General features: G+C 38.6%; 2 protein-coding genes across 4 annotated transcripts in view; one reads left to right on the top strand and one right to left on the bottom strand.

Annotated features, from left to right (window-relative positions):
* Window positions 1-4347, top strand: part of ggt5b (gamma-glutamyltransferase 5b) — a 13714-nt gene extending 9367 nt beyond the window's left edge. For all 3 annotated transcript variants that reach the window (XM_020585766.1, XM_020585765.1, XM_020585764.1), the window contains 8 exons: window positions 239-399; window positions 563-709; window positions 878-1008; window positions 1553-1740; window positions 1856-1947; window positions 2065-2174; window positions 2258-2368; window positions 2584-4347. In XM_020585766.1, the coding sequence (XP_020441422.1) occupies window positions 239-399; window positions 563-709; window positions 878-1008; window positions 1553-1740; window positions 1856-1947; window positions 2065-2174; window positions 2258-2368; window positions 2584-2730 (1087 nt within the window). In that variant the 3' untranslated portion in view covers window positions 2731-4347. The remainder of the gene's footprint in view (window positions 1-238; window positions 400-562; window positions 710-877; window positions 1009-1552; window positions 1741-1855; window positions 1948-2064; window positions 2175-2257; window positions 2369-2583) is intronic.
* A 2434-nt stretch (window positions 4348-6781) lies between these two features.
* The window catches only part of ggt1b (gamma-glutamyltransferase 1b), a 5695-nt gene continuing 801 nt past the window's right edge, over window positions 6782-11675 (bottom strand). The window contains exons 4-12 of the mRNA XM_020585755.1: window positions 11498-11675; window positions 11209-11369; window positions 10203-10352; window positions 8461-8597; window positions 8005-8192; window positions 7773-7900; window positions 7497-7609; window positions 7222-7335; window positions 6782-6928 (exon numbers count right to left, since the gene is read on the bottom strand). The exon at window positions 11498-11675 is cut by the window's right edge and continues 8 nt beyond it. Coding sequence (XP_020441411.1) covers window positions 6782-6928; window positions 7222-7335; window positions 7497-7609; window positions 7773-7900; window positions 8005-8192; window positions 8461-8597; window positions 10203-10352; window positions 11209-11369; window positions 11498-11675 — 1316 coding nt within the window. The remainder of the gene's footprint in view (window positions 6929-7221; window positions 7336-7496; window positions 7610-7772; window positions 7901-8004; window positions 8193-8460; window positions 8598-10202; window positions 10353-11208; window positions 11370-11497) is intronic.

The raw sequence follows: 11675 nt of genomic DNA, 5'->3' as shown, positions 1-11675 counted from the left end.
TACACACACTGCTTAAGTGTGTACACAGATGCAGAAACAAATCCCCACAGAACATTTGAGAATGATGTAATTCGGTAAGAGTTGAGATGGATATTATGAACTGTGTGAAGCGGATGTCACTTTTATGTTAACAGAGTAGCCCAGAGAGGTCACAGATTTCACAGCATCTCTCTTCAGCATGTCCTGTTTCGTTATAACGTGTTCTAGTATGTTCTTTTGCTTGGCTATGTTTTTCTAGTGAAGTTTTCTGCAATAAGAAAAAAACTGTTCTGAGCAAAGGAGACATCCTGAAGTTTCCTAAACTTGCTGAAACCATGGAAACCATTGCAGAGCAAGGGGCAGATGCCTTCTACACTGGCAAGATAGGACATGATTTAATTGAGGACATAAAAGCTGCAGGTTGGTGAAATGACAACTTAAGCTGGGCAAGCTTGGGGTGTATGCTTGCAAAGAAAAACATAAAAAGATATGCATTACTTTTATCCAATGTGAAAAAAGGTTAAAAGTAACTATACTTTAAAATAAAGCTGTGTTTATACATTGTATTCTACATGTCTTTTAGGTGGGACAATGAAAATGGAGGATCTGAAGTCCTACCAAGTGCGGGTGGATGATGCCTGGACAGTTCCTCTAGGAAATGTTAAGATGCACATCCCTCCACCACCTGCTGGGGGCGCCCTGCTTGCCTTCATTCTCAGACTCATGCAAGGTTTCATGTACTGTGTGACTCTTTTCACAATGTCCTGAATGGATCTACTGTAGCAAATGAATGAAATAATTCATCCTGCACTGTGAATTATAAAGAAGAAAAAGAACACTATAGACCAAAGCAGAACAAAAACGTTTTAATGTATCTTGTTGCTCTCTTTTTCTGCAGAGTTCTCCTTGACTCAAAACTCTCTGGATGGTGACCAAAAGATCCTGTTGTACCATCATTTTATAGAGGCAGTCAAATTTGCTAATGGACAGAAGAGGAGCATTAGAGACCCCGTCTTTAACAAAGAGAAGGTTGGGATCTGATTTTTAAAGTTATTATTAGGACAAAAGGTACTGGCAGCAAAAGGTGTTAAATAACCGTAAAATAATAACTGTATACAGTAACAGTTACTAAAGTTGCAGTAATCATATTAACAATGGGAACAAAATGAGGCTCATAGAGGCAAAGCCTCAACTCTGCAGATCCTCAAAGCGTAATGGAGATTTTGAGTATCTTTTAGCTCATTATTTTGGTTTTGCAGTCTAATTATTTTCTCATGACACTTTGGAGCTGGGAGGGGGCTGTTTTAAAAAAGACAAGTTTAGAGACTAGCTAGTGAACATGGTGGAGCATAAAGCAGTTATACAGCCAGATTTTTCCTTCAGGGGTTGATAGAGACCAAGCAGAACTGAAAGAGAATGAATATTGGACTATATAATAATCTACCCAACAAAAAGAAAGAGAAAGTTATAATTAATGTGAGATTATTTATACGTATTCCATGTCACCCTAGTAATATTTACTGCAGGTTGCCAGAGGTTTCAGAGCTGTCTCATTGTGGTGTTCTTCTCTCAGACTGCAGATCATTTGATTGATCCCACCTTCATTAAGCGCATCAGGGCGATGATTTCTTCAGACCGCACCCATGACAACTCCTACTACAACAATATCCAGCCTTCTCCTGATCACATTGGGACAACACATGTGTCTATCCTGGATGAAGATGGACTGGCTGTCTCTGCCACCAGCACTGTAAACCAGTTGTGAGCAGGAAGCTTCTTCAAGCAGATGATTTGTATATCCACCGTCTTATTATGATGGTGATATAATGATAAGACATTCATCCCCTTAGTCTGCTGCACTGTGATTTGTTTGTAGATTTGGAGGAACAATTTACTCCCGACGAACAGGCGTCATCCTCAACAACGAGCTGGCAGATTTTTGCGGAAGAGCAGACACATTGAGGGCAGGTACAGTCACAGACACAAACACAGCCTTTCAACCCCGGCCAACTCAATTAAAGCCATTACTTAGTAAAGCCATGTAGTCTCCTCTCAGTCTGATATGAAGTGTAATTGTTGTCATAGGCGAACAGCCTCCCTCCTCAATGGCCCCAGTAATACTGGAGTTAGCGTCCGGAGGAATCCTTGTGATCGGTGGATCTGGGGGCAGCATGATTACTGCAGCAATGGCCTCGGTAATGCAAATGAACTCTGTTTGCCTGCTTGTTTGTCTCATTTCTTCTTTGTTTGCTTATGTGATTCTCCTCGATTCTTGCAGTCTATAATGAATCACCTGTGGCTGGGGATGAATCTGAAAGATGCCATTCATGCTCCTATAGTGTTTGTTGATTCCAAGAACAATTTGAATTTTGAGCCTGGTTTTAACAAGGTGAAGTACGCCTATTTTCATCGTAATGGAATTTAAATGCACTACACTGTGACCATATTTCTAATGAATAACATTTCTATTTATGTTAATGGATTCTGATGGAGATTACCAGGACTTAATCCCACAAAGTCAGATTTAATTTAAATGTAATCATTTTAAAAATCTGAATTAGAAAGGGTAAGTGGTATTAATGTGTGTGTGTTGTGTGCCCTCAGTCTGTGATAGAAAGCCTCAGGGCGCTTGGACACCAATTTGGAAGGTGGAAATACTTCCTCAATGTAGTCAATGCTGTGGAAAAGGAGAATGGCTGTATTGTGGCCGTATCAGACAGAAGGAAGATGGGAGTGGCAGCTGGATACTGACCACACAGACCATGAGGACTCAGCACCCTCCCACTATAATCCCCTTGAACTGACTAAAGGTCTTAAGAATAATGAATGTGCCACATCCCTGACAACAAAATGTGAGTAATTTGGTTCTTTGGTTCTTTCCTGATGGAACTGAAGAACAAGTCACTCAATCAGGAAAGAAGCAAACTTAAAGAATCGTTTTAGTTCATTATAAGTTGAGTCTTGTTTTCCTTGTTTCAGTCATCATTTGTATCAGTTAGACAACACTATAGAAAGTAATTGCAGAGTTCTTGAAAATCGGCAGCTAAAGAACATGGGGCAAGAAACATGAGTGGTCAGATGATCACATTATTTCATTTGAGGGCAAGAGTGCACATAGTTGAATTTTTATTACATTTTAGCATGACCTTTAACCAAATTTCCTGAAAATCATCACAAGAATGTGGTGGAATTATGGAATTTTCTCAAATTAATGCGTGAAACAAATTTGCATTTGAGAAAATTTACTGTCTCTTAATCACTCCACACAAGTCTGTTTTCATCTACCACAAAGAGGAGGACAGTTAACTCACCAAGCATAATAACTTTTTTGCCATTTCCACTGAAGCTTTTTTATGGGAAATAAGAAAATGGACATAAAGCTAAATATTAGCTGGAAGATGTTCGCCTAAGCAGGGGTAGGGGTTAGGGTTAGTCCTATTACCTGACTTTGACAACATCCGGCTGCCTGCAGTCTAGGTTGCAGTCTTTATCCACAGGCAGGGCTGCCTCAGAGGTTTGGGTATTGATCATGAAAGTTCTTTTATGATGTTTGGGACAGAAATTTGTCAAAATAATTTAAGTTCACTTACTAGTTTTTTCAACTGCATCAGCAAATAGATGCAGTAGCTAAACTCTCTAGAAACATCTATTAAGTGATTCATCTTCAGAATAAATTTGGCTGTTTAATCATCTGACTGTCCAGATTTCTTGCCCCATCAAAAAAAAAAAAAAAATTTTGCACTGTTGGCTTGTTCCCAGATTTCAGCAAGTAATTTACAGAGTGTGACTTGAGGAATTGATGGACAAAGCTATAAAAATGAGTTATAATGCTCTGGTAACTAACTCATAATTGGCATGACATTGGGCTGCTATATTCTTAATCCTACACTTACTGTAAGAGCAAATCAACAATAATCCAAAGTCACCCAAACCCATTGCTGTGTAATACTGTTGCATCAATGAATGTTGTGTTTTCTGACATAACTGTTTTCTGTACATGAGCCATGTACCTTTGACAGTGGCATCCTGACTGGCATACTGTATGAGATGAAGGTTGTTGCTTGATGTTGGCTGCCATATAAGGGAGTTTTACTGTGACCTTAAGGATTTTAATATGGGAGCCAGCTTTATTCAGGTCCCAGAGTACACTGTGATCATTGTTTAAAATTCAAGGAAATGCTATAGAATTAGTTTTTTAAGTCAACCAGCAAGTAGATTTAGAATGAACATTGTCTCATATGTTGTATTTTTATAACACTAACATGCCATTTTGTACTTTCTCTGAGTTTTAATGTGCCAAAATGTTTTGTAAATTACACACTTTTGCGATTCCTAACTGTGAATATGTGTTGCCACAATAAACCTGACCAAAACAGTTTTCATCAGCCTTACTTCTCAACAAAACACCCTGAACATTAACTTTTCACTAGAATCTACAGTTCTTTAAACATAACCCTTGTTGTTAGTATTGTGTGATTCACATTTAATCTACTTTATGCTTTCCTGTTTTCCTTATTTCAGGGCAGCACTTTTACACTGAGACAATGAACACAGTAATGAGATACATTTCAGTAGAGAGACTGATGAATTACTAATGATTTCTTAAGTGGCTTCTGCTTCGTTTTCCTTTGACGCACTAGATGTGAGTTATGAGAACATGCTAATTTAAGTCTGTGTGAAGCACGGCTGTCTTTGTTGCATGATAAATGAGTTAATGTGGATAAGTTGTGACTTCATAGTTTATGGTATTACCCTGTGCTCTGTATATAAAGTAAGCGTCATTTTAAAACACGTCAAAAGCGCCTTTCACAAAAAGTCTGTCAATCGAATTTCAAAAGCAGAAGCAGTTACTGTAAATAATCCAGTAATGACTCTGACTTCTTGTGTTAGCTCAGTCACAATATCCCTTGATGAAGTAAATCATCTCAACAGTAGTATTATACATGCATTTTGTATTTGTGCATCATCATTTGAAACTATCATAATGTCATCTGAGGCAGTGGTGTGAATTTAGACCTTGATACGAAGGGGAATAAATTGGCCTGTCTGAGTTGCTTAATTCTGACGTTCGTTAGTACTACGTCGAAGTGAGATAGTGCTTGAATGGTCCTTAGAGAAACATTTGTGACCACTCATTTTTGGGTTCTCCATCTACTGAAAAATGTATGCAACCATAACAGGTAATAAAACTGAAGATTTGAATATTAGTTCTGCGGGACATCGTGGTGGACCAGTGGGTAAAGATGCATACCGTGTAATATTAATGGCTGTGGGCCATTGTTGTATGTCACCCTGCCTCTCTTTTCCCATTACCTGTCACTCTCTACTAGTTTCTGTCAATACAGGCCAAAGTCAATATGAGTTTCCTGAACAAATGTTACTCTGTGCTCCATTCTTTGTTTCATTTTGACAGGCCCCATTAGAAACACAGAAAAGGCAGATGCATGTCTTCCATCTGTTTCCCTTTTTTCCTCCTCAGTAACATTATAGTCATACTAGCAGTGTGGCTTTACTGTGATTTGTTTATTTTTATTTTTCATTTAACTTATATTTTACTGGGGAAAACCCACTGAAATTTCAAAGCTCCTCTTCAGTGGTGCCTTGGCCAAAACAGTGGCATACAAAATCACAATGACCAGATCATTGTGCAAAAATTCAAAAGCTACAAAATAAAAACAGGGTAATTAAAACTAATTAAAAGCAGACAAAAATAGAATAGAAGAAGAATGCTATGACTTTAGGAATGGAAATGTATAAATGCTAACATGCTAAAATGCAAACCTAACATACAACATAAACAACATCACTGTGTATGTTATGCGTGTTATTTTGTCTTTGTGTGCATGTTAGCACGCTGCACGTTACCATGTAGCTCATCCTCACAGTGTTGCTAGCTGGACTGTGGATTCCTGTTAACCAGAAGCTTAGCAGCTGTGGTTACATGAGGATCATGTCTTGTCAATCAGTCCACACTTAAACCAACAGAATTTGCACTGAGTAAGAAAAAGGAATGACACATCATCCACTGTGCAAATCTGGGGAAAAATGCATTAAAAACATTCATGTCTGAAATAAAATAAATAATGCAATCACACTGTCACACTGGGAAAGTGCTTATATGTCTAGTAGGTGCTGTGAATATCAGATTATAACAGCATTTCTGTCACATATGAACTAGTCATACGTAGCAAAAAGTTGATGAAGGCAAAATAATTTTACACTGCTTATTTTTTCTATACTTTTACACACACGTTTACAACCCAGCTGAGAAAAGAGGAGCCCTGAATTCCAGTGGTGACAAAGAGCAGCAACAGTTGTAATGCTGTTATGAGGCCATTATAGGCCACTGCACTCTGGGTTGTGGGAAATTACTGTGAGTCATAAGTGCTGTGAGACTGCTTATTCCTGAGGTGTTATGGTCCTTTATTTTATCAACAGCTGCTGTCTGCTCTCTCTGTTTACTCTCACCTCATATGAAACATCCTAGTGTAATATCATATTTGAGTTCTCAGTTAGTTTTGGTTGATTTTGTTCTTTAATTACATAAACAAATAAGGTGACATAAAAACAGTAGATGTAAGAGTCAGTGTTCACAGTTAACTTCAGATGCAGGCACTTTGTTTTCAAGCTCATACTGTAACAAGAGGTAGGTCTGAGTTACATGTTATGAAGAACACAAACACACTTCTAACTTAATGAGTGAACAGCTAATGATAGGCTCTCCTTCTTTATGAAGTTTCTAATCTCACGTACCACTGGAGTTCAAAGGTTCACACAGCTACAGTCTGGTGTGTTTATAACCTCAATATCCTGCAGCGTACGCCCACTTGCGAGGATCGGACTGAGCACGGAGTCCATCATCATAACAAACCACCGCCTGCACCACGGCTCCTGTTGATGTGAGGTTCTCTGTCTCATGGTTCTTTAATGCCAAACCACCCAGGACATTCTGTAAACAGGCACACATATGAGGACAAAGGACTGCATGGAAAACTAGGGAAACTGAATAGGTGTGCTATGCTCGGTATATAAAAAAGGCAAAGTACTGTGTACGTATAGAATGTGATAATATACAACGATCTGACTTGAAAAATGATAAGGCACTGCCTGTTGGTGTGTTTCCTATTTTGATAAAGGGCGCTGTAGAGGTTCAGTCTTGGTTGAATGATTGTCTCCCTACACACCACAGCGCCCCACTCTTAGTTACATATATCAGAATTGTTTGCTGGCTGTGACACTCACTATGTCAAAACCATACTCTACTATTGTGACGTTGGGGCTCAGCTGGTTGTGGAGCCTTGGCTCCTCCACGGCTTTTTTCAGATCATAGTTGAAGAACAATGCGTTCAGAATCACCTACCAAAAAAGCAAACAATAATATTGAAATAATAGCTATTTAAACAATGAAGTAGTTGACAATTACTTACTCTGCTTAACAATAGTGTACTTCAATAATTTATAAAACATTTTAAATACTAAAATAGCTGTATTAACTTCTGACTGTGCTTGTGTCTTACCTGAGCAACAGAAGTAGTGATTTTTGTTCCTCCTGAGCCTCCAACCACCATTTTAACTTGGTTGTTTTTATCAAAGAGGATGGTCGGAACCATAGAAGACATTGGCCTTTTCCCTTTTAACAGAATTTAATGGCAATGTAAGTCACAGCATTGAATCAGATAAAAGTAGATTTAACATGGGAAGACAAGATGGCTAGTGCTCACGGTGTCTAAGCCTAAGGTGCTCCTGAAGACAAAGCCTGAACTATTATGTGTGTGTGTTGACCTTAATCTAACCTGGTCTGATGAAATTGTTTGGTGAAGGAGGCACTCCATAGCTGTTTGTGATGAGCGGGGAGCTGAAATCATCCATCTCATTGTTGAGAAGTATCCCTGTTGATCCTGACATGACTTTGGAACCCAAACTGCAAACAGGTAAATAGTAACCATTGAGACATCAGCAGAGTTACAGGCAGCTTTTAGCTCATTCTGGTAGCAATATTCATCATGGCCAATCAGGAGGTTGTACTATTGGTTGATGGTGCTCGTGGCCGCCACAGCGCTTCCGTCTTCTGCTACTACAGAGAGGTGTGAGGTGCCGTGGTTTTCAGGCAGGTAAAACTCTGGCTCGTAGTAGTTCATGTGATGTGTTGTTTCATCTGTAATCTTCTCACGGAGGCTACTGGCATAGAAACTCGAAGTCATATTCTGGATGAGCTTTGAAAAAGAAAGTGGGACACAAAAGTAATTGAATGAGAAATACTAGTGAAAACTCTTGTTTAATATTATATGTTAAGTACTGATTCATACTTTTATTATTGTTCATACTAATCCGATGCAGACAAAGTCTCGCATGCTTTTAATTATATTTCTGTGTGTGGTCTGAAGGGCACCTTTAGCTTAGCCCAAGTCACTCCAGTCTACATGCTAAACACCAGAAAACCCATCTCTTTAACTGCTAAATGAGTTTATGCCATGACCTTACATCTGTAATGTTGAGAAACTTCAGATCTCCAAGTAGGGTCCTCTTTGCATAAGCAAAGCGAAAGGCCTCGGTGATGCGATGGTAGGTCAGGATCTTTTTCTCAGTGCTTGCCATACTCTCTGACGTGAAGTTGTACCCTATAGAAAATACAACAATCAGCAGCAAACCAATTTAAACAACAGCCTCATTCATCTATCATCATTCAAATGGAAGTCAGACAGCTAAAATGGACAGCTTGTTCCTGTGTTTTTATTTAGTCAAAGAGCTGCTGTGGCCAGGCCATGGGTATTAGCCTGAGCTGACAGCCTAGGAGGAAATCTAGAGGAAGAGCTGAGGGAACCACAGAGTTTTGGTGTGATGAGTTTCAGCTGTCAGACAGAGGCAGCAGTCACAGTAAATCAGCAGGATGAAAGTTTTGGCCTGTCACGGAAATGTTTGCGTGAAGCCTCCACCACTCAACTGTGTCCAATTAGAGTTAAATTGGTGAGATTAGTGTTAGTGTGTGAGGCAGGTGGGGGTGTAGTGAGTGGGCGGTCAGTCAGAGGAGAGGAAAGGTTCAGGGAGATTAATTGCTTTAGAAGGATGTTTCTCATCTAACCCTCAGAGGCAGACACTGTCACATACCAAAAGGTGGCTGAGGAGCAAAGAGATGATCTTTAAAACAGACAATTTACATTTTATGGAAATGGATGAAAGTTAAATCAGAGAGGTGGTGTTCAGATATGAGACATATAATGAAAATGATGATAAACCAAGATAACAATGATTTTATAAGCAGCATACTCATGAACTCTGCTGATCAGATTCCAAACCTCTAAGGTGTGAAGACTCAGACACCAACTATCTTTGGCTTTTAATTACTACAATGAAACAAAAGCTGCTCTGTAAAGGTTACAGAGTACTTACCCTCGGTGGTTTTTAACTTGATATTGTTCCCTGTAACTTATTGCTTTGGGTCATTTTGAGGAACCATTTGTTTGTTATTACAAAAAGTACCTAAGTAACAAAAGAGACTGTTTGTAGGTGTCTTCCAAAATGACCCATATGAGAGTTACAAAAGAGATTCATACGAGCTTTTTATTATCTGTCATTTCAATGTTAAGGAAGTACTGTTATGTACATTTTATGGTCAAGGGCTGGTTGGCTTTAAGCCTACTGTAACATGCTCAGTGACAGCGATAGCATGCTGATGTTTAGCTGGTACAGTAATGTTTACCATGTTCAGCATCTTAGTTTAATGTGGTAGCATACTAACATTTTTGATTTGCACTGAACAGTTGTACTGCTGCCTATAGCTGAGAATTAAGAGAGTGTCCTTCAGTTCACAGATATTTTGGAATAACCAAAATACTGAACAAATAAAAATGTTGATCTTATAGTACTGCTAGATGTCACAGTATGTTTTCTGCTTTTGGTTATGAAAATGTCATTATTTGTATGACTGAACTGTCATTTGTCAGCAAATGTAAATATACTGTAACAGAACAACAGTGTGAACACTGCAAAAAAATCTGTTGGTGTTTACATCTTAAATAACATTTATTGCAGTCATTAGATAGACGAACTGTTTCACGGCGTACTGTAGTTCAAACTATTCTTAACTTTGGGTCAATAAAGCCTTTTTATTGTGCAGTATATCAGCAGGCTGCTTATGATGGAATCTTGTTCTGTGAGAGTGACACATTAAAACATATTCTCTCCCACTCAGGATGATTTTGGACAAAGCATCAAGACTTACTTACCGTTCAAGATGTTTAATATCAGTGAGAGCACAGGGCCGCTAGCGGGGGCATTGGGAACAACCATAGTGTACTCCCCCACATTCACCCTTAAAGGGTCCTCATCCAAGACTGGAGCATAATCCTCCAGATCCTTCATTGTGATGATACCGCCTAAACACGGATTAACAAATGCTTTGAATGCACACTTGGACAGAGCTGGGAAAACAAGTCCTCCTTACCATGGAATTTGGATGTGCAGAGAGAGCTGCATGCTATATATTTTTATGTCCTGAAGACCTTTCAGCAAATCACTTTTAGTATTAATGGCAACTGCAACGATGATGTTAATGCTAATGTCCTTTTGCTTCTTGAGTACAGAAACATGATCTGATCTGCACAAATAGCTGTTTTGATTGTGAAATAACATATACACTCACCAGCCACTTTATTAGAAACACCTGTACAATTGTATGCAGTTCAATGCAACACTTAACATCTGTGTTTATGAAGCTCAAACTGTTTGAGTTTTTGGTGAAATTGTCATAAATGTATAAAATATTAGGAACACCTTTGAATATAATGTAGTCCAGTACAACACCACCTTTAACTACCACCTCAATAATAAACATATAATTGAATTTATACATTTATGACATTTTTACCAAAAACTCAAACACAAGTTCATAGACACAGATGTTAAGGTGGAAGTGTACAGGTATACCCAATAACATGGCCAGTGAGCGCATATTAAAACAGACTCATTTTTTAAAAATGTTCACTATAAATCACAAAACTGGAATCTTGCTTTTGCTACTAATTAGATTAGGCTTGTTCATCGTCTGAAGTCTGTTCACTTCAACATACAGTGAGTCATTCTGACCTAATGAGGAATGGGTCAAACAAAGAAAAGCAGCTTAAGGGTTTTTATTGACTATCTTAATTTAAATAAAAGGAAGAGCTTTAGGATCAAGTATAATGAAGACTTTCCATATGAACAAATTTAGCAAGATTTCTTAAATAGTATTACCTGCTGCCTGAATATCTGCCACAAGGTTCTGAGCCAGTTGTCCCTTGTAGAAGACATCAGGACCCTCTTCAGCTATTTTCCTATAGGTTTTTGCAAGCTTGGTAAATCTAATGGTTTCATTTTCTTTTAAGACATCTCCATTTTTCCCACAAAACACTTCACTGAAACAGAGGATAAAGATCAATTAATGTGATAATGAACAATGTTTTATGTTATGTTCAAATAATCAGACACTAATTTTATAGTATAGGCTCAGTAGGTGCCTCCAGTTGATGTGTCTCTCTCTCACCATAAAGTTTTGTCCTTGATGATGGTTTCTTTTTTATTTGACAGAGCAGAAGCAAGTGCCCTACCCAAAGGAAAACCTTTTTCTGCAAGGTCAATGCTTGGCTGGAACAAATCTCTCCAAGGCAGTTTACCATGCCGCTTGTATGCCATCTCATAACCTCGAATCTCCCCTGGTACAG

This window comes from Monopterus albus, unplaced genomic scaffold (genome assembly GCF_001952655.1).
Source record: "Monopterus albus unplaced genomic scaffold, M_albus_1.0 scaffold375.1, whole genome shotgun sequence".
Lineage (NCBI taxonomy): Eukaryota > Metazoa > Chordata > Actinopteri > Synbranchiformes > Synbranchidae > Monopterus > Monopterus albus.
Note: the sequence above shows the minus strand (reverse complement) of the source record. Positions and strands in the feature narration are given on the sequence as shown.